This window comes from Ogataea haglerorum (assembly GCF_019207285.1).
Source record: "Ogataea haglerorum isolate 81-453-3 chromosome Unknown 81-453-3_NODE_22_length_69008_cov_99.063295, whole genome shotgun sequence".
Classification (NCBI taxonomy): domain Eukaryota; kingdom Fungi; phylum Ascomycota; class Pichiomycetes; order Pichiales; family Pichiaceae; genus Ogataea; species Ogataea haglerorum.
Genome location: NW_025065172.1, coordinates 1 through 25,156, shown reverse-complemented (window position 1 = coordinate 25,156; position 25,156 = coordinate 1). Strand labels below are relative to the sequence as shown.

General features: G+C 55.6%; 15 protein-coding genes across 15 annotated transcripts; 6 read left to right on the top strand and 9 right to left on the bottom strand.

The window, feature by feature from the left end:
* Nucleotides 1–167: 167 nt before the first annotated feature.
* KL911_005348 (uncharacterized protein) lies at nucleotides 168–626 on the top strand (the record flags this gene model as incomplete). The annotated part of the gene is made up of 1 exon (XM_043200740.1): nucleotides 168–626. One exon carries the CDS (start codon nucleotides 168–170, stop codon nucleotides 624–626), a length of 459 nt encoding a protein of 152 aa, XP_043051896.1.
* Nucleotides 627–659: 33 nt separating this feature from the next.
* KL911_005347 (uncharacterized protein) lies at nucleotides 660–2,369 on the bottom strand (the record flags this gene model as incomplete). Its single annotated transcript, XM_043200739.1, has 1 exon — nucleotides 660–2,369. One exon carries the CDS (start codon nucleotides 2,367–2,369, stop codon nucleotides 660–662), a length of 1,710 nt encoding a protein of 569 aa, XP_043051895.1.
* A 528-nt stretch (nucleotides 2,370–2,897) lies between these two features.
* KL911_005346 (uncharacterized protein) lies at nucleotides 2,898–3,779 on the bottom strand (the record flags this gene model as incomplete). The annotated part of the gene is made up of 1 exon (XM_043200738.1): nucleotides 2,898–3,779. One exon carries the CDS (start codon nucleotides 3,777–3,779, stop codon nucleotides 2,898–2,900), a length of 882 nt encoding a protein of 293 aa, XP_043051894.1.
* An 80-nt stretch (nucleotides 3,780–3,859) lies between these two features.
* KL911_005345 (uncharacterized protein) lies at nucleotides 3,860–6,004 on the bottom strand (the record flags this gene model as incomplete). The annotated part of the gene is made up of 1 exon (XM_043200737.1): nucleotides 3,860–6,004. One exon carries the CDS (start codon nucleotides 6,002–6,004, stop codon nucleotides 3,860–3,862), a length of 2,145 nt encoding a protein of 714 aa, XP_043051893.1.
* A 92-nt stretch (nucleotides 6,005–6,096) lies between these two features.
* KL911_005344 (uncharacterized protein) lies at nucleotides 6,097–7,014 on the top strand (the record flags this gene model as incomplete). Its single annotated transcript, XM_043200736.1, has 2 exons — nucleotides 6,097–6,125; nucleotides 6,252–7,014. The coding sequence occupies 2 exons, from the start codon at nucleotides 6,097–6,099 to the stop codon at nucleotides 7,012–7,014; spliced, it is 792 nt and encodes a 263-aa protein (XP_043051892.1).
* Nucleotides 7,015–7,643: 629 nt separating this feature from the next.
* KL911_005343 (uncharacterized protein) lies at nucleotides 7,644–9,569 on the top strand (the record flags this gene model as incomplete). The annotated part of the gene is made up of 1 exon (XM_043200735.1): nucleotides 7,644–9,569. One exon carries the CDS (start codon nucleotides 7,644–7,646, stop codon nucleotides 9,567–9,569), a length of 1,926 nt encoding a protein of 641 aa, XP_043051891.1.
* Nucleotides 9,570–10,206: 637 nt separating this feature from the next.
* Nucleotides 10,207–12,390, bottom strand: KL911_005342 (uncharacterized protein; the record flags this gene model as incomplete). The annotated part of the gene is made up of 1 exon (XM_043200734.1): nucleotides 10,207–12,390. One exon carries the CDS (start codon nucleotides 12,388–12,390, stop codon nucleotides 10,207–10,209), a length of 2,184 nt encoding a protein of 727 aa, XP_043051890.1.
* Nucleotides 12,391–12,435: 45 nt separating this feature from the next.
* KL911_005341 (uncharacterized protein) lies at nucleotides 12,436–13,907 on the bottom strand (the record flags this gene model as incomplete). Its single annotated transcript, XM_043200733.1, has 2 exons — nucleotides 12,436–13,073; nucleotides 13,142–13,907. 2 exons carry the CDS (start codon nucleotides 13,905–13,907, stop codon nucleotides 12,436–12,438), a joined length of 1,404 nt encoding a protein of 467 aa, XP_043051889.1.
* A 158-nt stretch (nucleotides 13,908–14,065) lies between these two features.
* KL911_005340 (uncharacterized protein) lies at nucleotides 14,066–15,286 on the bottom strand (the record flags this gene model as incomplete). Its single annotated transcript, XM_043200732.1, has 1 exon — nucleotides 14,066–15,286. One exon carries the CDS (start codon nucleotides 15,284–15,286, stop codon nucleotides 14,066–14,068), a length of 1,221 nt encoding a protein of 406 aa, XP_043051888.1.
* A 645-nt stretch (nucleotides 15,287–15,931) lies between these two features.
* KL911_005339 (uncharacterized protein) lies at nucleotides 15,932–17,161 on the top strand (the record flags this gene model as incomplete). Its single annotated transcript, XM_043200730.1, has 1 exon — nucleotides 15,932–17,161. One exon carries the CDS (start codon nucleotides 15,932–15,934, stop codon nucleotides 17,159–17,161), a length of 1,230 nt encoding a protein of 409 aa, XP_043051887.1.
* An 83-nt stretch (nucleotides 17,162–17,244) lies between these two features.
* On the bottom strand, nucleotides 17,245–18,206 carry KL911_005338 (uncharacterized protein; the record flags this gene model as incomplete). Its single annotated transcript, XM_043200729.1, has 2 exons — nucleotides 17,245–18,065; nucleotides 18,125–18,206. 2 exons carry the CDS (start codon nucleotides 18,204–18,206, stop codon nucleotides 17,245–17,247), a joined length of 903 nt encoding a protein of 300 aa, XP_043051886.1.
* A 233-nt stretch (nucleotides 18,207–18,439) lies between these two features.
* Nucleotides 18,440–19,975, bottom strand: KL911_005337 (uncharacterized protein; the record flags this gene model as incomplete). The annotated part of the gene is made up of 1 exon (XM_043200728.1): nucleotides 18,440–19,975. The coding sequence occupies one exon, from the start codon at nucleotides 19,973–19,975 to the stop codon at nucleotides 18,440–18,442; it is 1,536 nt and encodes a 511-aa protein (XP_043051885.1).
* A 163-nt stretch (nucleotides 19,976–20,138) lies between these two features.
* On the top strand, nucleotides 20,139–23,087 carry KL911_005336 (uncharacterized protein; the record flags this gene model as incomplete). Its single annotated transcript, XM_043200727.1, has 1 exon — nucleotides 20,139–23,087. The coding sequence occupies one exon, from the start codon at nucleotides 20,139–20,141 to the stop codon at nucleotides 23,085–23,087; it is 2,949 nt and encodes a 982-aa protein (XP_043051884.1).
* Nucleotides 23,088–23,639: 552 nt separating this feature from the next.
* On the bottom strand, nucleotides 23,640–24,215 carry KL911_005335 (uncharacterized protein; the record flags this gene model as incomplete). Its single annotated transcript, XM_043200726.1, has 1 exon — nucleotides 23,640–24,215. One exon carries the CDS (start codon nucleotides 24,213–24,215, stop codon nucleotides 23,640–23,642), a length of 576 nt encoding a protein of 191 aa, XP_043051883.1.
* A 65-nt stretch (nucleotides 24,216–24,280) lies between these two features.
* On the top strand, nucleotides 24,281–25,156 carry KL911_005334 (uncharacterized protein; the record flags this gene model as incomplete). The annotated part of the gene is made up of 1 exon (XM_043200725.1): nucleotides 24,281–25,156. A coding segment is annotated over one exon (876 nt), but the record flags the coding sequence as incomplete, so codon positions are not given.

The following is a 25,156-nucleotide window of genomic DNA, read 5'->3' as shown; positions in this document are numbered from 1 at the left end:
AAGATAAACGATAGGAAATAAAACTCTAGATACTCGTCGCGAAGCTAAAAAGTTAAGGCACCAGAGAGCCGCAAAATTTATTGTATTGCTGACGCCAACTGAGGTACTGCTAAGAAACTAGACTTGTGTTAGGAGCTTGTGCTGAGGTCTGACTTTTGCCAGTCGCAATGCTCGCTTTTCTCCTTATTGTCCCATTTATTCTTGCTATACCGTGCAATGTCATAATAGTGGATGAGTACGGGCTTTCGCTCAATCTGAATAGATCTGTCGCGGTCGATCAATGTCTCGAACGCTTTGCTCCCAGAGACTATCTTCTGACGTTGCCGCAGAGCACGGAAAATGAGAAAGTGTTGCAGGACACTTTGGAAACTGTCGCGGAAGCAGACACCGATCACGTTGCTATGTTCTTCGCTATAATTCACTACTACGGCTTCGACACCTCTATCGCCGCACTAAGCAGTCCCCCAAAACTCAATGTTCTCTACTCCAAAATGATGATGGCGTACGGTTGGGACGGCACGCTGGACGACATTGCGGAGTGCGCGGAGTTCAAACCTGCACAAAATCGCAGTTTTTCTCTAAATGTCATCCCCGTATATAACCAGGCGATAGGCATGATATCATAACAAATCTCAGCTTCTATTTACATCCTATTTACATTAGAAGCCCATTCCCGGCATACCGCCCATACCGCCTGCTGGAGCGGCTGGTGGACCCTTTGGTTCTGGAGCATCGACAATAGCGCATTCGGTGGTAGCCAATAGGGAGGCAACGCCAGCTGCGTCGACCAAACCGCTCTTGACGACCTTGAATGGGTCGATGATACCGGCCTGAATCATGTCCACAAACTCGCCCTTGGAGCTGTCGTAGCCGTGGTTGAACTGGTCGCCGTAGGTGTCCAGGATCTTGCCAATGATGACAGACCCCTCCTCACCAGCGTTGTCGACAATTCTCTTAGCAGGCTTCGTGATGGCAGCCTTGATGATCTGCACGCCCAACTTCTGGTCGAAGTTATCGACCTCAATCTGGTCCAAAACCTTGGATGCCTTCAGGAGAGCAGTACCTCCACCTGGCAAAATACCCTCTTGAACAGCAGCACGGGTAGCACACAGAGCATCGTCGTATCTGTCCTTCTTCTCTCCGACTTCGACCTCAGAAGAGCCACCGACTCTCACGACTGCAACACCGCCAGAGAGCTTGGCCAGTCTTTCGTGAAGCTTCTCCTTCTCGTAATCGGAGGTCGACGCGTCCTCAATAGCGCCCTTGATCTGCTCACATCTTTGCAAGATGTTGTCCTTCTCTCCGGCACCATTCAGAATGACAGTGTCCTCCTTGGTGACTGTGACAGATCCACACTGACCCAAGAGCTCTGGAGTGGCGTTCTCCGGCTTGATGTCCAACTCCTCAGTGAAGACAGTACCTCCGGACAAAATGGCGATATCGCCCAAAATGTTCTTTCTGTTGTCTCCGAAACCTGGGGCCTTAACACAGGCAACCTGGACCTGGCCTCTCAATTTGTTCAGAATACAGGCAGCCAAGGCCTCGCCGTCAACGTCCTCGGCAATGATGAGCAATGGTCTTCTCATCTTGTTGGAGATCTCCAAGCTTGGAAGAATGTCCTGAATTGAAGACAGCTTCTTCTCAGACAGCAGCAACAGAGGGTTCTCAAACTCAACCTTTCCACTTTTGGCCTCTGTGATGAAGTAAGGAGAGATGTAGCCCCTGTCAAATCTCATACCTTCGGTGACTTCCAACTCGTCCTCCAAGGTCTTACCTTCCTTGATTGTGATCACGCCCTCCTTTCCAACTTTCTCCATGGCAGATGCCAAAAGCTTACCGATGTGGGTGTCGCCGTTGGCAGAGATGGTGGCCACCTGGGCGATCTCAGCAGAGGTGGTAATCTCCTTCTTGTTCTTCTGCAAAAAGTCGATCACAGCCTCGACGGCGGCCTGCGAACCTCTTCTAAGGTCCATAGGGTTGCATCCGGCAGCCACGTTCTTGACAGACTCAGAGAAAATAGCTCTTCCAAGAATAGTAGCAGAGGTGGTACCGTCACCAGCACTCTCGTTGGTCTTGGAGGCAACGTCTTGCAACAGCTTGGCGCCCAAGTTCTCGAACTTGTCTTCGAGGCTGACACTCTTGGCCACAGTCACACCATCCTTGGTGATCTTCGGAGCACCAAATGGCTGTTCGATCAAGACATTACGACCTTTTGGGCCCAAGGTGACGGCAACAGCATCAGCAAGGGTTTCGACACCCTTCAAAAGGGCAGCTCTGCCTTCCACACCGAATTTCAGCTCCTTGTGAGCGTATGTACGAGCCAGAGAAGCAATGTTCTTCTTTATTTGAGGACGTGCAAATCTTAGCATTAGTGAAAATTTGGTTAAGTATTGAATTTTCTCCAAAATCTTTCCTTTTAAATACTGTCGGTGGAATTTTCGAGTAAAAAAAAAATCGGGGCCGTAAAAAAATTGTAGACAACAAAAATGATCGCGCCCAGGATCGAACTGGGGACCCTCTGCGTGTTAAGCAGATGCCATAACCAACTAGACCACGCAACCAATTGTTATGTAAGTTCCAATACACGAGTAGCTATCGTATTCCTGGATTGAGATTAGTATTCAGCTCAAATAGGCTCAATCTGCGCTTTTGTAAGGAGGCTTCCCTTTATTTGAAGCTTTTCTTAATTCTTCTGCATTATACAAATTCCTCAGATGACGATGACGTACCATATATACTGGTCATAGTGTCATTGCCGCCCACTGTCATTGGGCTCTACGACCTCCATGACTCAGCTTACTTGTTAATTGAATACAATTAACATACCAGCAAAGCGTAAATGGTTTAGTGGTAAAATTCGTCGTTGCCATCGACGAGCCCCCGGTTCGATTCCGGGTTTACGCATTTTTTTTCATTGTCGGATATACATCGTCTAGAGCCCCAAGAGTCCAGAAATCGTCAGAGCACGAGAAGAGCGAGCCAGGACCCACTAAGACAACCGAGCCTTTAATATTGGACGATTTCTTTTTGAGCGCACTCAGAAGTCTGAAATATTCCATAGCTGTCTTGGTGTCGCCCGCAATCAGCAGAAAATTCTTATTTGAGCTCTTCAAAAGACGGTTCTCGCTGGTCTCCTGGTCGTCCCATTCATGGACGGTAAGGAAACGGGATCGCAGTAACCTGGCCAAAGATTTTTGGTGTTTATCCCTTGCATTTGGAAACAGTAACATCTCGCTGTCTCTCAACACAAGGAATTTATGTTTTCCATTCTCCACCTTTATCTGGGTTAAGATCTTTAAATTGTGCTTGTACAGATGCCGGTTGCTCATCATGGCATTCGCGAGATCGGCGTGAAACTTCGTGCTCAGCAGCTGCGACATCACATTAGGGGACGCCCTCAAATATGGCCAGAACATAGTCTTGACGATCTCCCCGAATTTACGCTGCGCAGCATGCTCCGTGAGAGTGGGGAAAATGACTGCTTTCGACACTTCCTCCTGCCAGATTTCCATCAGCTGAGCCTTTACAATTGGGATTCCGGGAGCAATTCGTGAGACAAGCTTCAGCATGTTGTCCAGGGCTGCTCCCTTGGGGTACAGCAACCGCTCATGAACAAGGAAGTTGGTGGCCGGGAGCTGGACATCAGTGGATTTTGCATCTACCATGCGAATCAGCGAATCCATAATAGATGGCGACTGAGAAGATGTACTACCATTAACGGCAGTCAGTCGGCGCTTAATTTGTATAGAAGAATGTTGTGCTAGACGGCGCGAAGTCATAGATTATCAAGTTTAGATTTATTTGATCCCCACATTTACCAAATTGGTTGTGTGTAAGGATGTCAAAATTATAATAATACCTATAAAGCATTATCATTTCTCTTTTCGTCTCTAAGAGCGTGCAACTTGGGAAGCACATCATTCAATTTGACCATCTCGTTCTTGCTCTGTAACTCCTGGATGTCCCTGTTTCTGATATTGACGGCCTTCTCGTTCTGCTCCTGCTCACCGACGATGAAAATGAAATTGTATTTTTGCAACTGGCCGGTTCTCACCTTTTTCTGCAAAGTGTTGCCTGAAAGATCCACGTCTGCATAAAAACCTTCCGTCTGCAGCAACTTTTGCACCTCCTGGGCATATTCAAAGTACCTGACACCAACAGGAACCACCAGAATCTGTCTCGGAGACAGCCAGAACGGCCACTTACCGGCAAAATGTTCAGTCAAGATGGCAGTCATTCTCTCGATGGAACCTAAGATGGCTCTGTGGATCATCACCGGACGCTGAACCTCGGCCGAGTCATCCTTGCCTCTATATTCGAGCTCGAATCTGTTTGGCAGCTGGAAGTCGAGCTGGATAGTGGCACACTGGTGCCATCTTCTCAAGGCATCCGAGATCATGATATCGATCTTCGGACCGTAGAATGCGCCGTCTCCAGGGTTCAGCTCCCACTTACCGCCCCACTTGTTCAAGGCACTCTCCAGCTTTGCCTCTGCATTGTTCCAGGTCTCAATATCCCCCACGTATTTCTCAGGTCTCGTAGACAGCTCCATCTTGAACTCGAAACCGAAAATACCGTAAATGTGCTGCAAGAAATCGAAAACACCAGAGATCTCGTCCTCAATCTGATCCTGGGTACAGAAGATATGCGCGTCGTCTTGCTGGAATCTTCTGACTCTTGTCAGTCCGGAAAGAGCGCCAGAAAATTCGTTTCTGTGAATCACACCAAAATCAGCCACTCTCCATGGCAACTCTCTGTACGATCTCTCTCTAGACTTGAACATCAGACAGTGACCAGGACAGTTCATTGGCTTGAGACCGAAAGTGTCCTTTTCGACCTCAAAAGTAAACATGTTCTCTTTGTAGTTGGCCCAGTGGCCAGAGGTCTCCCAGAGCTTCGAATTGTACATGTTTGGAGTGATAACCTCCTCGTACCCTCTCTTTCTGTACTGATTTCTTAGAAGGTCGCACAAGCCGTTGTAAATTCTGGCACCGTGAGGGAGCCAGAAACAAGAACCTGGCGACATTTCGTGGAAGAAAAATAGATCCTGCTCTCTTCCGATCTTTCTATGGTCTCTGGCAGCAGCTTCCTCCAGGAACTTCAGGTGTTCCTTCATTAGAGCCTTGTCTGGGAAGGAGACACCGTACACCCTCTGCAAAGAATCGTTATTGGAGTCTCCAAGGAAATACGAGGAGGAATTCTTGAGAACCTTAAACGCCTTGACCCTTCCAGTGTGAGGAACATGGGGGCCTCTGCACAAATCGATCAGCGGACCGCATCTGTAAACCGTCGACGAGGTACCGTCCGGGATTTTGCTCTTTATCAGCGCAACCTTGTACTTGTTATAGCTGAACATTTCCAAGAGCTCGTCTTTAGTCATGACAAGTCTCTCAAATGGCTGTTTCTCCTTGATGGCTCTGGTACATAGAGTCTCAATGTCGGAAAAGTCGTTCTGAGAGACTTTGTAATCTCCCTCGTCAATGGCCATGTCGTAGAAAAATCCGTCTTCAGTAGGAGGACCAAAACACAAGTGAGCACCGTAGTGATTTTCGCAGCCTTCTCCCAAAATATGGGCGGAAGAATGCCAGAAGACCTGTTTTCCCTCTGGAGAATCGAAGTCAAAAAACTCCAGCTTAGAGTCTGTCTCGAACGGTCTCTCCAGGTCCCACAGCTCTCCGTTGACCTTGGAAATCACTTGTCTTTCGCAGAACGATTTGCCGATCTCCTTGGCGATATCGAACGGCGTGGTTTCCCAAGAAGTGGCCTCCTTAACCGTACCATCTTTCAGAGTCACCTTGATTGGCAGTCTCTCCTTGGCTGCGAGTTCTGCGTCTTGTCTAGCCTTGATTCTCTCAAAGATTCTAATTCTGTGCTCAATAAAGTCCGGCTTCGGATCCAGTTCGAGTGGTCTTTTGGCGGCGTCATCTCCAGACTTCTTGGCGGCCTTCTTGACCTTCTTGTCCTTGACAGAAAGCGCTTCGACTTTCTTTTCGATTTCAGACATGGTGAATTACTAAGACTAAATTAATCTTTGATGTACCTATTTTTCAACAAAGTGGCCGGGTAAGAATTTTCGTTATTACAAAAATTGTTTTTATGTCTGATCCAGAAGACTTGGATGAGATGTAAGTACATTTTCTTGCCACCCTGCTAACCCTCAGACCATCCACAGAGACTCCAAGCGTACCTTCCGTGGTGTCGCTAGACTACGGAGAGGTCAACAACAACAACGACGAGCTAGTTGAGCTCAGGGGCGAGGGACGATACTTTGGAGTCACAGATCCAGAGCTTTCGCAGCCTGTGTGCTCAAACTGCCACCGCCGCGGCCACATCCGTGCCAACTGCAAGATCGTGGTCTGCCACGCATGCGGCAAAGTCGACGACCACTACGAAACACAGTGTCCGAACTCGATGGTGTGCACCAACTGCGGCGAGCGCGGCCATTTCCGCAACCAGTGCAAGCAGAGACGAAAATTCAACTTCTGCACCGACTGTAACTCGAAGACGCACTCTGCAGACCGCTGTCCCAACATCTGGCGAAGTTACATCACCATAGCATACGACAAAAATCACAAATTCAAATATCCTGCAGACTATATATACTGTTACAATTGCGCGGAACGAGGTCACTACGGCGACGAGTGTCCGAGGCCACGGGTATCGAAGACGCCGAACATCAACGGGTCCGCATTCACAGGCGACAATCTACCCCGCCAGCTCCGAAGACAGTACCATTCGTCGCTATCCAGAAAGCGGCGGCCGCTGTTTGACGAATATAAGGACAACGGGCACAGAGATAAGCGTCAGAAAAAGCACGACCAGAGCGAAAAGACCAACAAGAACGGAAAGAACGACAAGAGCGGCAAGTTTGGCGGCAAGTACAGAGACAATAGGACGCCCCAGCCTAAAAAGTCCGGGGTGCTCCCGCAGAAACCAGCAGGCCTGCCTGCTCCGTCGCGGTCTGGATATGTGTCCAAGCGGAAGCGCAAGGAGAAGAAGGAGAAGCGGAGGTGACGTGTATTTTAGAGGCATAGAGTAATAGATAGTATTGCACGCAGTCATGTTCGTTTTTTGCCGCACAGCTGTTTCATCAGCTCGTGTTCATACTGCTTGGTGGTTGTGACGGTGTCTTTTGCTTTCATGCCGTAAACTTGAGCAAATTGGTGATTAAGGGCGTGCACCATCATGGCATCCTGGCTGGTGAGCTGGTTGAGAATCGCTGCACGCGCTCTGGCGAGCTCGTCGCGCTGCATTGAAAATAAAAAAGAATCAAAGAATTAGAAAAATGATACGGCCAAAAATAAATGCCTCCTGCCAGAATTGAACTAGCGACCTTTGCATTACAAGTGCAACGCTCTACCACTAAGCTAAGAAGGCAGTTTCGCGTTTTTTGCTCGCATGCTATATACACATTCACGTCCCTTGACCCTCTTCAAAATACATGTTCCACGCCGGCTGCCCAGTTGTTACTCCGCACTTCGTGTCGTCAGTGTAGCCTATTTACGGCCAGAATACGCAGCGCATTGCACGCCGCCCGAAAATTAGCCGCATCGACGCGTCTGCCAAAAAAGGGTGTTTTGTTTTGTTTTTTATTTTATCATTATTCATTATCCACCCTCACCAGAGCGCATCACGGCACCGCTATGGACGCCCGAATAACCACGGCCGGCCGAGATCCGAAGTTTTGGCCGTCCATAGACGCTCTTCCCGACTGGGGTCTTGACGAAACGCTTTCGGAGGCCTCGTCGTCCGCCAGCCAGCATGTCTGTTCCCATCCAGATGAGAGCTCCAGCACTACCAACCAGACGAAACTCGGGTCCGTATCGCATTCCAATGGCTCAACACTGGTTCCGCCAAGTACCAGCCCGACTACTGTCAAACACCGGCCTCCATTGAGTTACGTTCAATTAATAGAAGACTATTCTCAAGACTGTTCAGAGCTGAAAAACCAGGTGCTCCTAGCGCTTGATAAATTCAAGTTCGAAATCATTGCATCGAACATGATGAGGAGCGCTGAAACGCCCACAAGCTCTGCGGCGTCGCGGGCCAGAGTCCGGATTAGCGTCTGCGACGTCCCGTCCCATCGGCTTGTTCACTCTCACGGAGCTTTCTACTTGGCGCTGGCGCTGCTGCACTTTGCTAAAAAAAATGCGGGTCGCATTAGCCCCGCGTGCCTGAAACTCGCGATGCTGCTGGCAACGGCGTTCTTGGTTCTCGACCTCAACACAAAGAAAATAGCCATTCGCATATATTTGCAACTCGTCACAAATAAGCTGGACAGGTTCTTGCAGATTAACCACCAGCTGGACAGAACACTTTCCTCACACGTGCGAGCATTCACAAATTTGGCGAACGACAGTTTGAATGTGCTTCTGGGCGGGAGCTCCCGAACTCGCGGCGTGGCCTCGCCAATTCTGCTCCAGGGTGTACTGAACACGCTTCTGGCAGCTACAAACCAGAAAGTCGCCGCGATACTCCCGTTTACCGATCTTGAGTACCTCCACAGATACCTAGATGTTTACCAGCTGGACCTGGGAAGCCGGGATCTGCGGTTTGTAGGCGTGCTCAACTCGGAGGGGCTTAGGGGCTGGTCTGGGCCTGGGCCTGCGCCGCTGAAACCTCTGCGACTGCGGTCTTTTTCAGGCGACTCGCCGCTCCAGCACAGCCCAACGTTCCCGCAGCCAAAGGCAGCGTCGCCGCCGCTCCAATTGGCTTCCAGTCCGTCGCGGACGTTCCATTGTTTCAAATCTCTGCGCAAGATCTTTTTCTGTGTGCTGCTCGCATTCGCGGAAGATGCCCGCATTGCGCAGACGGAGGAAACGGCACAGTTTGCCCAGCTGTGTGCTCGCAAGTTCAACGTGCGGCTGACGAGCCTCCATTTGACTCTGCCGACGAAGTTGGTGCTGATGAGCCATGTTCTGCAGCAGTTGATCTCTCTGCAGCAGAGTCTGCAACAGGAGGTGGCGGCAGCAATTGAGGGACCGCAGGTTGCAGAGACGGAAGCTCCCTTGCCGGAGGAACAGTCCCCGTACAAAGACCTCATTGGCAAACTGGACGCAATAAGCAACAAGCTGGGCGCAATGGAGCTCAACGAAACGGATTCTGTGGAGAATCTGACACAGGTTGGCGCCTCGATCAACGAGCTCGTCGACTTGTACAACACCATAATCGACGGCGTCAGGGATGCGGACGTTTCTGCGCGCGCAACGCCGGTCTCGTCGCCGCAGCTGGCCAACAGAGAGTTCCCGCCGCCGAAAAAAAGGCATAGCAGCGGGCTCAATTTCAATTTGATCACGGTGTTTGAGGACCAGGCCGACACCAAGGACGTGGTTCACACGGAGCACGGCGTTGCGGAGCTGGGGCCGGCCGAGCAGATCCCCGGTGTGCAGAGCAAGGAGGAATTGAAGAAGACGCTGGAAAAGCTCTGTGCTGGCGAGCCCAGGGAAACGAACGAGACGTTTGAAGCCCGCCAAAACGACGGCTCGCTTTCGATGTCGACGCCGATCAAAAGCGAGGAGCTGGACAATTTCAAAAAAGAGCTCAAGGGCCTGTTGATGAACGCATTGTGAGCGAGTAATACAGTATCCAGCGATTGATGAGTCTGTAATTAAATCCGATCGTTTTTAATAATGAGTGAGGATCTGCGACAGGAGTGTGGTTGCAGAGTACGGAATGCGGTTTTGGATACAACCGGGGCAAAGGCGGTCGCTGCGGATTTGGGAATGGCCTGTAGTGCGGCTGCTGTGCTTCTAGCAGACAGCAGGCACATGACGATGGATAACAAGTCTCTATGCAATTTCTCGGTTCAGCAGGAACGGTAATACCTCGGAACGAGCATCTCGACCCGATTTCACATTGCCTTTTTAGGTATATTACGATGGAGTCGAGAAGAAGTCTGTTGTTATTGTTGGACGCATAACAAAATTTGCTGCCGCCTGGACAAAGGGAGTGCCTTTTCTGCGACAGCGGGATCTCGCTTGGCGCATGATGCAGGCGATCTTTTCCGGACGTATGCATTCCTTGTACTTTGCATGCATCACACAGCACGTGCGTCCCCACGGCCGGTTCTGTAGTGTGGGGAGCGGCATCACAGTATCAGCTGCGTAAATGGTTTAGTGGTAAAATTCGTCGTTGCCATCGACGAGCCCCCGGTTCGATTCCGGGTTTACGCATTTTTTTTTACGTCCTCCTATGTGCGCACCTTTATTAACATCTATCTGCTGGCTGGTCTAGCGTGCAATCGGAAAGCTGCTCGGCAACGTCCTGCACCTCGCCCTGCTCAAACTCCGAGTCTGCCATTTCCTCCAGCTCGCCGTCCGCGTACTCGGTCTCGTTTAGTAGCTCGTCTTCAGACGTGCCGTCCTCGCCCTCTTCCTCAATGATCTGCTGCTGTTTGGAGCTCTTGCCAAACCTGTTCTCTTTGGTGGACTTCTGGATCGCGCCAAAGCTCCATTTGGTGTTGAGTTTCGACTGCAGCGGCGACTTGCCCCGCTTGGACAGGAACCCGTTGCTGTTGCCCGATGTGCTAAAGATGCCCGAGTTCTTGCGTCTGCGCGAGCGGCCGCGCACCGACCGCGATGCCGACTCCAGCGAGTTGGAGCGCGACACCGTCGTGAACGACGACGTCGGCGACGTCGGCTGCGACGCAACGGTCTTCGAGTTCAGCGACCAGTCGCTCAGCCCGCGCGCGTACTGCGGGCGTCCGCCGGACGTGGACGAGTGCGCCAGCGGCGTCGTGTGGCTGCCGAGCGTCGTGCCCGTGCCGTTCAAGTTCGTGTCTGTGGAGTAGCTCGTGTTGTAGCCCGAGCCGTTCGAGGTCTCCGAGACGGTCGTCTGCATCGAGTACGAAGACACGAGCGACTGCGGGCGCATTGCGCGCGCCGGGGTGTCTGCGCTCGTGCCGACGTTCTTCACGCGCGGCGACTTGGGTGGCTCGATCACCACCACGTTGGCCGCCACGGGCTGCGTCGCGGACACCGCAGACGGCTCCTGGCGCGCCGTGTCGCTGGCCTGTGCGGAGGCCTGCGGCGCCGGTGGGAGCTCGTGCTCCCTGCTGGACCGCATCTTGCCCAGCAGCCGTTTCAGCGAAAACCCGTGGCCCTTGCGCAGACTGCCCTGGTCGGACGACTGCGCGCTCGGCGCGGCCGAGCGCTGTGGTTCGGGCAACTGCTGTGTCGGTTGCGCGGCCTGCTCGGGCGTCGAACCGAGCCGCGACTCCATGAACGGCTTCGACGTCGAGATGCGCAGCATGCTCCGGCTGCGGTGCCGGATCCGCTTCTTGCGCTCCTTGCGGTTCTTCTCGCGCGCCAGCTGCCAAAACCCGTACACCTGGTCCATCGTCTGGTGGTAGATGGTGCGCTTGAGCGTGTCCTTGTCGATGCCGACGCCAGTGAGCTCCTTGAGCAGGAGCTTGTCCTTGTGCGATAGCTCGAGCGCGGGCGTTGCGCGGTAGAGCAGCCGGTTGACGAGCTCCAGATGCGCGGGCCCGCCGTAGGCGTGCAGCACGGGCGCGCGCAGCACCTCGTCGAGCGACGACGCGCGACGGTCCGGGTCCTTGGCCAGCATTGCGCGCGCAAGCGGCAGCAGGTCCGGCCCAAACAGCTCGGGGCTGTACGCGGGCTCGCGCTCGCACACAGCGTCCACGAGCGCGTCCTCGTCGAGCGAGTCGTCAAACGGCATCTCGCCCGCCACAAGCGTGTACAGGATCACGCCCAGGGCCCAGATGTCTGTCTTCGTGCCCACGTACGGCGTCTTTCTCAGCAGCTCCGGGGCCATGTACGCGCTCGTGCCGCACACGTCGCTGAGCAGCCCGCGCGGGCCGTGCTGCGCCATCGGGAACTCGCGCGCAAACCCAAAGTCCGACAGCTTCACGTTGTGTTTTTTGTCCAGCAGCACGTTTTCCAGCTTCAGGTCCCGGTGGCAACAGCCGCTGCGGTGCATGTAGTGGACGGCCGACGCTAGCTGCACAAACATCCGCAGGCTCTCGTCCAGCGGCAGCCGCTTGTGTCGGCTCAGATACTCAAAGAGGTCGCCCTCGGGACAGAACTCCAGCACCATGAACGCACTCGTCTCGGTCAGGATCAGCTCGTACAGCTTGGTCACGTTCGGGTGCGCACCAAACTCCTTCAGGTAGTAGTACTCGCGCATGAGGTTGTCGTTGCAGCCCGACGGCGTCACGCGGTCGCCCTTCTTCACCACAACCTTGGACCTCAGCAGCTTGTGGTGCGCGATGTACACCTTGCCAAAGGCGCCGGAGCCGATCTCGTCGCCCAGCCGGTAGTTGCCCACCTCGCGCAGCCCCGGCTCGCTGAAGCGGCGCACCAGCTCCGCGTAGTCCTCGGCGCGCTTGGTGTATATCGCCCTCTCGTCGATGACGCTGCGATTTAGCATTCTTATTTATTTTTTTCAATGGCTGTGCACATTAATGGAGCGTATTTATTCATTCAGCTTCGGTCCTCCAGAACCACCAGGAAGCCGCCCACCAGGTGCAGAGACCCGCACACAAACACGTCCAGCGGGCCCTCCAGCGTCCGGATGAAGTTCAGGCTCGTCTCGATGTCGTGGAACAGGTGTTTGCGCGAGTCCTTGCTCAGCCCGTCCCAGATCGAGGCCATCTGCTTCTGCACCTCCATCGAGTCCACCTTGTCCTGGGCCACGCTCATCGAGACAAGGTCGTCGCTGTACCTGCCGTCCGCGTACGTCACGTTCGTGCAGAAGATGGCGTTGTCGAACCGCTTGCCCGCCGCGTCCATCTGCTCGTGCAGTTTTTTCAGCAGGCTCTCCGCGTTCCTGGTCTGCTGGTTGAACAGCAGCACCTTGCGGTGTGACTCGCGCGCGCACTGCGCAAACCACGCCGTGCCGCTCGCAATGCTCTCCGCCGTGTGCGCGCCGTCCACGTACCAGGTGATGTCGTCCCTTTTGCTGTCGCGGATGATCTGGCACCGGCCGGGCCACGACGCCTGCTCGAGCCCAGTGACAAACTCCTCGGGCAGCACCTCGAAGTCGCCCAGCTCGAAGCCCAGCCGCTCCAGATGCGCCTTGCACAGGTAGACGGCCAGGGACGCGTTCTGGCGCTGGAAGTCGCCGTTGATGCCGAGCCGGATCTCTGCCAGGTCGGGCCTGGTGTGCACCACCTCAAGACTGGCCACCCTTTTCTCGGCCGCGCGCTCGCGGATCACGCGCAGCGCGGCCTCCGGCTGCTCCACGGTGAAACACGCCGCGCCCTGCTTGAAAATGCCCGCCTTGTTCCATGCAATCTTCTCCAATGTGTCTCCCAGAACAGCCGTGTGGTCGATCCCGAGCGACGAGATGCCGCACGCGGTGGGGCGCACAAAGATGTTGGTGGAGTCGTACTCGCCCCCGACGCCGACCTCGTACACGGCGGTGTCGACCTTCTCGCTCGAGAACGCGTGGAACGACAGCAGCGTCAGAAACCGGAAGTACGCAGGCTTGACACCAGGACCCATCTCGGGGAACTGCTCAGGGTCGGACGCAGACGCGCTGAGACGGTCCCACACGTCGAAAAAGTACTTGGTGAACAGCGCCTCCGAGATCGGCTTGCCGTTGATCATCAGCCGCTCCCGCACGCTCTTGAGATGGGGGGACGTGTACAGGCCTATCTTGGTGATCTTGGCACCGGGCACCTGCACCGGCGACCGGTACTGCAGCAAGATGCTTGTCGCAAACGCGCACGTCGAGCCTTTGCCCTTGGTGCCCGTCACGTGGATCACGTTGAGCCGGTCCAGGTCCTCTGGCTTGTACCCTATGCGTCTTGTCCACTCCAGCATCTCGGGAATCAGCCGCGAGTTGTTGGCGCCGGCGGCGCGGCGGGCGGCCTCTATGGTGGCGGCGTTCGATTGCAGGGAGTTTAGCGCATTGATCGCGTCCTTGTACGTGCGCTTTATCATCGAACTGAAAGGTTGGCCACCGCCTTCGTGTGTGTTCATAAACAGAGGGAGAAATATTTTCCAGAGAAAATAAATGTTCTACACCCTTGCACAAAAATTCGATTCATCAATATGCCAAAGCATTCTAGTATACATTAACGCACGTCGCGTGATCCTCATTAGAAATCCTCGTCGAAGGTGAAGCCGGTCTCGGTGTCGGCCTTTTCCTGGGTGTTCTTGGCCATGACGCCCGCCTTCTGGTAGTCGGACACTCTCTTCTCGAAGAAGTTGGTCTTGCCTGCAAGAGAGATGTTTTCCATGAAGTCGAACGGGTTCGTGGCATTGTAGTGCTTCTTGCAGCCCAGGGACAAAAGCAGCCGGTCAGCAACAAACTCCACGTACTGGCACATCAGACTGCAGTTCATTCCCAGCAGGTTGACAGGCAGGGCGTCGGTGAAGTATCTCTTTTCGATCTCGACGGCCTCGGTGATGATCTTGAGCACAATGTCGTTGTTGGGGGTGTTGTTGAGGTGCGAGAAGAGCAGACAGGCAAAGTCGGTGTGCAGACCCTCGTCTCTGCAGATCAGCTCGTTCGAAAAGGTCAGACCAGGCATCAGGCCTCTCTTCTTCAGCCAGAAGATCGAGGCAAACGAGCCAGAGAAGAAAATGCCCTCGACGGCAGCAAACGCGACGAGCCTCTCGGCAAACAGCGCCTCGTCGTCGTTGATCCATCTCATCGCCCACTCGGCCTTCTCCTTGATGCATGGGATGGTCTCGATGGCGTTGAACAGGAACTCGGCCTCCTTAGGGTCCTTGACGTAGGTGTCGATCAGAAGAGAGTACGTTTCCGAGTGGATGTTCTCCATCATGATCTGGAACCCGTAGAAACATTTGGCCTCGGGAACCTGCACCTCCGCGGAGAAGTTCTCGACCAGGTTCTCGTTGACAATGCCGTCGGAGGCAGCAAAGAACGCCAGCACTCTCGAAACAAAGTATCTCTCGTTCTCGTTGAGCTTGTGGTTCCAGTCGTGCAGATCCTTGGACAGATCGATTTCCTCGGCAGTCCAGAACGACGCCTCTGCCTTCTTGTACATCTGCCAAATCTCGTGGTACTTGATAGGGAACAGGACGAATCTTCTCTTGTTTTCGACCAGCAACGGCTCGTCCTTCTCCATCTGCATCAGCTTGTGACGGTGGACCTTGTGTTTTGCCAGGAAGTCCTTGTGTTCCTTGGCCTTGTCGGACAAGTCCTCGGACGTCTCCTCGACGCCATTAGCGGCGGCCTTGGCCTTGGCAGCGGCGGTCAGCGTAGCGGTCAGGTCCTTCTTGTCGGCAGCGGACAGGTCGAGGGTAGACAGAGCGTTGGCTGTGGTTTTGGAAGGCGTTTCTTGCACAGACATTTTATAAGACAAAAGGTTTTTTTTCTGAAAATTGCCTACTGGATTAATGCACCTTATATAGTTTTTTCCCGGACGCGTCTGTAAACAAATCCTGTTAAGGGGGAGGCAGCGGAATATACTGTCCCAGCACCAGAAAATGCCCTGAAACGCCCTCTTCTCCCGTAGGTGCCCTCCGAACGCGGCTGGCAACGGCAGCATCCCCATTCTGACCCGCTCGTGGCCCGTCTGGTGCTGGTCGCGTGCACTTTTTTTCTCCCCTTCTTGAACCCCCTGCAACCAGGAAACAAACGCGTCCGACTTTCGCGCGATCTATCGCACGCGCAAGGATAGTCCGATAACCCAGTGTCAGTGAAAGAGCCCCGATCTGGCCGAGCTAGGCTGGGAGAGGTAGCAGCGACGGGGAAAGGGTATTGCTGCCGTTTGCAGAGCAGTAGGGCCACGCTTTCGAGGCGCCAGAAAAGGCGCCTTTTCTGGGCGCCTTTTTGTCCCGCGCGAAACGGCCCCACGCCGTTCGGACGCTGGCAGACGGCGCTGGCCGCTGGTGCCCGACTATGCTGTCGCAGACAGAGCCGAAAATTCAGCCAGCCCAAATTGAGTCTTTCACGCCAAACGTCTAAAGCTGGTTTTTTTAATTTTAACTATTTCATGACATCTGTTCACTCAGAGCCCCAAAACAAGCAGACGCCCGGCACAGGGCCTGCGGCGGCGGCGCCCGCCACGCCCGCCGTGTCCGTCAAGGAGAAGTACCAGGTTGCAGAGAAAATCGTCAACGAGGAGTACAAAATCTGGAAGAAAACGTCGCCGCTGCTCTACGACGTTATCTACTCGTACGCGCTGCCGTGGCCGAGTTTGACCGTCGAGTGGCTGCGCCAGACCGAGCAGACGGACCGTGCCGTGCGTGCGAGCTTTTTGGTCGGCACGCACACCTCTGACGGCTCGCAGAACTATCTGCGGCAGTACTCCGTCCAGCTGCCCAGCACGGACGAATCGCCAGACAAAGGCCTCTTCCAGGGCAACCAAATCTCGCTCCAGCGCGAGTGGCCGCACCCGGGTGAGATCAACAAGCTGCGTGTGAACCAGGAGACCGGGCTAGTGGCCACCCAGACCAACAGCGGCGATGTGCTGATCTACGACCCAGAGCACGGCGGGCAGGTCAAGACGCTCAAACACCACACCAAGGAGGGCTTCGGGCTGGAGTGGAACCCGAACTTCGCGCAGAACCAGCTTCTGTCGAGCTCCGAGGACCACACGGTCGCTCTGTGGAGCATGGACGCAGACGTGCCGACGCGGGTGTTCCACACGCACACGGGCATTGTGAACGACGTGGCGTGGAGCAAGCAGCACAGCAGCGTGGTGGCGTCGGCGAGCGACGACCTGTCGCTGCAGATCCACGATCTGCGCGCGCCGCGGCCCGTGGTGGCCGTAGCCAACGCGCACGACGGCCCGCTCAACGCGGTGGCGTTCCACCCGGACGTGGGCCCGCTGCTGGCGACAGGGTCGTCGGACAACCTGATAAACTGCTGGGACCTGCGTCTGATGGAGCAGCCGACGCGCAAACTGTACGGCCACGCAGGCTCTGTGGTGGATCTCAAGTTCCGCGAAAACCTGCTGCTGTCGTCGTCCAGCGACCGCCGCGTGCTGGTGTGGGACCTGTGCCACATCCGCGAGGGCGAGTTCGACGTCAAGGAGCACGAACGCAAGAAGGGCGACTACACAGACCCGTGTCTGGTGTTCATGCACGGGGGCCACACGGGCCGCATCTGCGAGGCCGACTGGCACCCTGCGCTGGACAACGTGGTGGCCAGCTGCGCCGAGGACGGCCTGGTGGAGGTCTGGCGCCCGCGCCACGTCGACCAGCGCGAGGACGAGGAGTAGCATTGCGTACGTACTATCTGTCTAGAAGCTGGCTGCGCCACTGCTGCGCCACGACGTCTTTCGCGCGCTCGAGCTGCGCCACCCTATATAGCACCTCGTTCAACCTCAACATCACCGCGTCGTACTGGATGCTGTACCACGTCAGGTGCCGCACACACTTCTTGCGCTCCGCCATGCACAGCCCGGCAAACGGCTGCTGCGCGCGGTACGCCTCGCGCGCCTGTTCCGGCGTCGCGTCCAGATCGGCCCAGCCGGCGAGCTGCAGCGTCTTTTTGCACTCGTCGCTCGCCTCGTACGCGCGCCACTGCTCGTCGTCGAGCACGAGCGCCGCGTCGTAGCCACACACGTCGACTTTGGGCTTCTTGCCCTTTTTCGCCGGCTCCGGCTCCGTCCCGGCCAGCACCTCGTTCACCAGCCGGATCTTGTCGCGCAGCTTCAGCAGGTACTTTTCCTTCGACGTGTACAGCGCCTCGGTGCGGCGCAGCTCGGCCAGCTCCGTGTCCAGCTGCGCCACGCGCCGCGCCAGCTCCTCCGGCATGTCCTCGTCCATGCCCTCGTACACGGGCATGCTGTCTCCCAGCACGCGGAACTCGTCCAAGTCGGCCACTCCGCACACCACGCTCGCGATCTCCGGCTCGCGCAGCCGGCACTCCTTGCTGGACCCGCTGAACCTCTTCAGCAGCTCGCTGCGCATGAACTCGACGCCGTGCTCGTCGCTGCAGTATTTCGACGCTTTCTGCGACTCTGCGTCGATCCGGACCGGCTTGTAGCAGTCGGCCAGCCTGCACTTCTTCTTCCACAGCGTGGAGCCCCTGTGCAGCAGTTCGTCGCAGAAAATGCAGTAAAAATTGCTCACAAGGTCTTTGTATTTGGGGTCGAGCTTCATGCACGAGAAATGGAACCACTCGTCGCAGCCGTCGCACGCCACCATCAGCTCGCCGTCGTCCGCGCGCCGACACACACAAAATAGCTCCTCCGAGTTGAGGTTGTACTTGGCCGCCTTGGTGAACTTGTTGTAGCGTTCCTGGAGCGATACCTTAGACATGGAAAATAAAAAAATAGTGGATTTAATTTTTTGAAAAACTAAATGCGTAAACCCGGAATCGAACCGGGGGCTCGTCGATGGCAACGACGAATTTTACCACTAAACCATTTACGCGACTTGTGCCTTTTCGGTTTGGCAGCTCACCATGTACATGCCTCAGCTCGCCCGCAGCTGGCTCACACCTCCCCACACCTCAATTACCAACCATACTCCGTTCACCTCTATTCGCCTATTTATTTACTCGTGTCCTCTCTCGGCACCTCGTGCTCGTCGTCGTCGTCTATCTTGAAGTGGTCGCTGTCCGGCTTGTGCTCCGGGTCCTGGAACGGGTTTTCCGGGCTGTGCTCCGCAGCTGTGCGGTCGTCAAACGGATTGCCGCTCTCGAGACTGCGCAGGTCGTCGAACTCAAACTCGTTGCCAAACTGGTCGAGGTTGTTGTAGACCTCCTGCGGGTCCTCGGGGTCGATCTCGCCGTTGTCGCTTGTCGGGATTTGCGAGGACGCAGCAAGCAGATAAGACGAGTCCGTTGGTCGCCAGATGATGGCCAGCCCGATAAACACGATGAAGTAGATGCAGGCGGGCCAGAAGTCTGTGAGAACGTCGCTGAACTTCCAGAGTCTCTCGATCGACTCTGTGAGCGAGTCGTTGAAGATGAGGACGACGTTGATGATGAGCGCAAACAGCATGAGCAGCATCGAGAAGAAGATGAGCTTGAACAGGTTCCTGTACATCTTGAGCTTGACGACCTGCTTCTTCTCGGTGAGCAGCTTGACGGTCTTCTGCAGCGACGAGAGGATCAGAAAGTAGAACACCACCATCAGGACGGCCAGCGGCAGCGTGACCGCGATCACGAGCCACGAGTTCGACTCGATCGTGCTGGACGCCTTGGCCGTCTGCGTGGTGGTGTCGGACGGCTGGACCTGGCTCGAGTAGTACGAGAACCAGATGTAGACGGTGCTGACGACGAAATGCGTCGCCGCCAGCAGCTTGCACTTGTTCATCACGTTGCGCTGCAGTTTCGGGTACACGACGCCGTAGCCGAGCGAGATGATCAGCAGCAGAAACAGCGAGAACGAGATCCGGAACGCGTTCAGCATCGACACAAACGACATGTAGAACTTGATGCCGTCTGGGATCGGGAACTTCTTGTTGTTGTTTTCCACGTCGTACAGCGACCACACGAGGATGTTTTCGACGGTGAGGAACACGAAAAAGCCCGCGAGATACTTCTGCAGCAGAAGCAGCTCCGACCGGTGCTTGAACACCTGGAACAGGTACACGCTCAAACACACGGCGTAGACGACCGCCAGAAGCCCGTACAGCGGCAGTTTCGGGATCTCCGACGCGGGCAGGTTGCCGTACGCGTTGTGGAAGTTGACGATCACGCTGAACGAGCCCTTGGCAGAAACCTGCGGGTCGTACACGGCGACGCAGTAGTAGCCCGTGTTGGCGACGTGGTAGCTGTAGCCGTTGGTGCCGAGCTCCGTGAGCTGCGCGGTGCTGATCAGATTCGAGCCGGACGTGTTGGAGAGCACGATGAACTGGTTGAGCTGGTCACTGGGACACAACGCCTCCTGCACGAGCTCCGGCGTGCACACGTAGTGGGTCATTCCTGTAGAGTTGTCGCGCACGCCGATGTAGTCGAGGTCTCTGTACTCAAACACGATGAGCGAGAGCGGGCTTTGGGCGGCGTCGTCCGAGGCGAACCTCTTGACGTCGACCTTGATGAACGGGTCGACCGGCCCGCCCCAGTCGTGCCTCGAGTACATTCCCGTGCAGTACTCTGCTGCGGACGAGGTCAATTCGACCTTTTCGGCGACGCACGCGACGGCCAGCAGCAAAAAAGTAAGCAACATGAACAGAGAAGAACAAGTAATTATTTAGTATTTTATTTTATTTTCTTCACTTTGTTCATTTTGTTCTTTTTTTTTTATGTCGCTGCGTCGATTTGCCACTGCTGCGCGCGGAAAATACCCTCTGGGCGACCGCGTCCACGGCTTCGTGGTGCGCCGCGCGCTCGACGTGCCGGAGTTCAGCCTCACGGCCGTCGACCTCGTCCACGAGCGCACCGGCGCCAGCCACCTGCACATCGACCGTCAGGACAAGAACAACGTCTTCAGCGTGGTGTTCAAGACAAACCCGCCCGACAGCACGGGGCTGCCCCATATCCTGGAGCACACCACGCTGTGCGGGTCCGAGAAGTACCCCGTGCGCGACCCGTTCTTCAAGATGCTCAACAGGTCGCTCGCCAACTTCATGAACGCCATGACCGGCCACGACTACACGTTCTACCCGTTTGCCACCACGAACCGCACGGACTTCTACAATCTGATGGACGTGTATCTGGACGCGACGCTGAACCCGCTGCTGTCCGAGGACGACTTCTACCAGGAGGGCTGGCGGCTGGAGCACGAGGACACCAAGGACCGGGCCAGTCCGCTGTGTTTCAAGGGCGTGGTGTACAACGAGATGAAGGGCCAGATGTCGGATGCCGGGTACTGGTTCTGGATCAAGTTCCAGGAGGCGATCTACCCCTCGCTGCACAACTCGGGCGGCGATCCGGCCAAGATGACGGACCTGGTGTACGAAGACCTGGTGGACTTCCACGCCAGATACTACCACCCGTCCAACGGCGCCACGTTCACGTACGGCAGCCTGCCGCTGGAGAGGCACCTGGCGCGGATCAACGAGAAGTACACGCGGTTTGGGCGGCGCCAGCGGCGCCAGGACGTGAAGCAGCCCGTTGAGCTGCGCAGTAACGCCTCGTTGCGCGTGGCGGGCCCTGTGGACCCGCTTCTGCCGCGCGAAAGACAGTACAAGGGCTCATTGACGTGGTACTGCGGCCGGCCGGACGACGTGTACGAGACGTTTGTGATGCGGCTCGTGTCGAACCTGCTGATCGACGGCCACTCGTCGCCGCTGTACCAGGAGCTGATCGAGACCGGGCGGGGCACGGACTTCAGCATCAACTCGGGCATGGACTCGATGACAGACGTGAACATGCTCAGCGTGGGGTTGCAGGGCATGAGCGAGGAGACGGCTGGAACGCTGCCCGAGACGGTGAGAGACGCTGTGCAGCGGGCCAGGACGGCCGGGTTTGCGCGGGAAAAAATCGACGCCATGATCCACCAGCTGGAGCTGGGCCGCAAGGTGGAGAGCGCGTCGTTCGGGCTGAACCTGCTGAGCTCGCTCGTGCCGGGCTGGGTCAACCGGGTGGACCCGCTCGAGATGCTCAAATGGGACAGCGTGATTGGCCGGTTCAGGCAGGAGTACGAGAAGCGCGGCGACGCCATGTTCGCAGAGCGCATCGACAAGTACATTCTGGGCGCCCCGCACTTCCACTACACCATGTTCCCAGACGAAGGGCTGGAAAAACAGATCTCTGACGAGGAGCAGCAGCGGCTGGAAAAGAAGATCTCCACGCTGGACGAGAATGACAGAGAGGTGCTGTACCAGCGGGGACTGAAGCTGCTGGAGAACCAGAGCAAGCAGGAGGACCTGTCGTGCCTGCCGACGCTGTCGACGGCCGACATCAACAGGGACGGCGACAGCGTGCGCCTGAACCTGAAAAATACGGGCGGCGTCGAGCTGCAGACGCGCGTGTCGCCCAAGACGAACGGGCTGACGTATTTCCGGTCGCTCAAGACGGTGTCGTCCGCGGAGCTGCCGCTGGAGCTGGTGAAGTACCTGCCGCTGTTCACGGACTGTCTGACGAACCTGGGCACGAAAAACAAGTCCATGGCCCAGCTGGAGGACGAGATCAAGCTGTACACGGGGGGCATTTCGCCGACGGTGTTTTCGCACAGCTCGCCCGACGACCTGGACACGGCGTATCTGAAGTTTGGGCTGAACGGCGTGGCGCTCAACGGGAACTTCGAACGGCTGCTCGACTTATCTTACCAGCTGCTCGCCGAGACCGACTTCGACAACCACGACAAGCTGAGCGTGCTGGTGAAGACACTGACGAGCGACAACATCAGCGCAATCGTCAGCAGCGGCCACAGCTACGCGCGCGGGTACTCTGCTGCGCAGCTGTCGAAGTCTGCGCAGCTGCAGCAGCTGCTGGGGGGAATTGAGCAGGTGCAGTTCTTGAACGAGTTGCGGGGTTTGGACGAGCAGAACCGGCTGGACGAAGTTTCTGATGCTCTGAAACGGATCCAGAGCGTTCTGCTTTCGGGCTCGAACTTCAAGTTCGCCGTCACGACCGATAGAGCGACCGCATCGACGCAGGAGAAGCTGGTTGCCCAGTACGGCGAGCGGTTCCAGCTGCAGCACGCCGCGCGGGCGTACGAGATGGAGATGCAACAGGCCGTTCAAGACCGCCTAGTTGAGATTCCTGCTCAGGTAAGCTTTGCAGCAGCGGTGGCATTGGGATCGTCGTACGCCGGCGACGACGGCCCGGCTCTGCAGATACTGGCCCAGCTGAGCACGTTCAAGCATTTGCACAGCGAGGTCCGCGAGAAAGGCGGGGCTTACGGCGGTGGTGCGACGTATGACGCCCTGAACGGCATTTTTGCGTACTACAGTTTCCGCGACCCCAATCCTGTACGGTCGATCGGAACGTTTGAGCGGAGCATGGAAAAAATAGTGGACATGATCGAGAGCGGGCAGATCACGCCAGAGGACCTGGGACAGGCGAAGCTGAGCGTTTTCCAGAGCATCGACGCTCCAGTGAGCGTGCGCAGCGAGGGCGCCTCCCATTTCAATTACGACTTGGACGACGAAATGAAACAAGTCCGCAGGGAGAGTCTGCTCGACTGCGACTTGCATAGGGCTGCTATTGTGGGACGCAAGTACTTCCCAAGGCGGCTGAGCAATACGATAATTGGTGGTGACCCGGGTGTGGACTGGACCAAGGTTTCGCTTGGTTCTGGAGAGTAATTCGGCTGGAAATCCCCGATTAGTGGCGAATCTAGACAGTGTACATAGTGAGGGTGAACAAATCCTGCAGACTTTCAGCTGATTGCTGCCTGGGACTGGTAAAAAAATCTTTACATGCAGGCTGTGCGACCGCTTAAATTTGACTGGTTTCCATACATGCTGGCTGCTCGTGCAGACCACGCAGGAGGAATATGCATATGCATGCATGTGCATGCCAGTGAACCGAGAGAACAAAACAACGGTTTCAGCCGCACGTCCAGACATCCAACATTCTCTGTCTGCTGCAAGACACTCACTATGGTTCTGACAAAGTTCTCTCTTTGCAGGGCGACCGGAGAACCGCACAAAAAGGCGGCTCCCTGCGTTGGGAGCCTGAGTCGCCATGTGTCGTTGCTGCTGGAGTCGCAACCTGTGTGCGGTCTCTGGTCTCTGTGGCATCCCCCTTCCTAATGATGGGCGGCTTGCGTGGGGAGAACAGATATGATGCCGGTTTCGGCCTGGCGAATTTTTTTTCAATTATTCGCTGATCTATTGTGCTCAGATCGAAGATCCTCAAGGCTGTGTTTTGAGCAGACATTGCTCTCCCTGTGAGAGGACGAGCCCTTTGCCATATAACGTAATCGTGGGTCGGTCTGCATCGTCCACAAAGGTCGAAAGGAGGTGAAGATCTTGCCAAAGTGCATGAGCTCCACCCCAGCGCACGGTTCTTGTGGTACTCAATGCTTTTGGCACAAGCACGGGGCGAAGCGCTTGTCGTGGGTAGAGCGCTGGTCCTGTGGCTCTCAAGCTTGCCGCGGTATTAAGATGTGGCCAAAGAGATCTGGAATGTTTCTGTTTTCGTAGTGTGTTGGATGCAGCTCGTTTGCTTGAATAGGGTTTCGCTTCGCTAACGTTTGCATAAACGGGACAGCAATGCAACCTGACAATAGCAGACATATGCATGGGGCGATAAGTTTTTCTGTACATCCTGCAGCCGGATCTATGGGTGCAACCAATTTGCCTGTATTCCAAGCTTGAAGGGTCAAGAGAAGTGCTCGTTTCCAGCGGTATGGGACGTGCTGCATCTGACGATGCGTCTCTCGGAGAGTAAATAAAAAGGCGTCCTTTTTCCCAGTTCTGCAGCACCATTCGAACTTTGAAAATCCTTGATACTCATGCTTTTCCACCTTGTGTTTTCGGCTCTGCTTTGGGCGATGTCGGCGACTGCCTTTGACCGATGGTGTAGTCCTGATGGCCACCAATGTGGAGGCATTTTATGGGCGGGCCCAACACGCTGTTGCAGCAGAAGCCACCGCTGTGAGTACCAAAACTTGTGGTTCGCGCATTGTGTGCCGCGGGACAGTAACCCAGAGCCAGGCGACGGCGACTCTTCTTCGTCCGCTACTTCCAGGTCGACGCAATCGGACCAGACATTTTCATCGGCCACTCGCTCCTCAGGTCATCAAGTGAACCCATCCTCTGTTATCCCGACCTCTGGCCAGAGCAGTGCCGGCTCCTACACCAGCAACGGCAACTCACAATCGGCCCCAAGTTATAGCTCTGTGCCGACCAGCGGGGCTTCGAGTTATACGAGTGTGTCGCCCAGCTCTGCTTCTTCCAGCCCAGCGCCTATTTATAGCACCAGTCAAGTACCTAGTTATGGTTCTAGCTCGATTTTTGCAAGCCAAAGCTCAGCTTCTGTTTCCTACTTTAGCTCTGCCCCAAATTATGGTTCCAGCTCTGCTAACACGGCCTCAAGTTATGGATCGAGTTCTGGTCCTGCTTCTAGTTATGGCTCCAGCTCTGCCAACACTGCGTCAAGTTATGGCTCAGGTTATGGATCAAGTTCTCGCCCTGCCTCAAGTTATGGCTCCAGCTCTCGCCCTGTTTCCAGCTACGGCTCAAGCTCTGCCAACACTGCTTCCAGTTATGGATCGAGCTCTGTCAAGACTGCCTCAAGTTATGGATCGAGCTCTGTCAACACTGCCTCCAGTTATGGCTCGAGCTCTCGGCCTGCTTCCAGTTATGGATCGAGCTCTGTCAAGACTGCCTCAAGTTATGGTTCCAGCTCTGCCAACACTGCTTCCAGT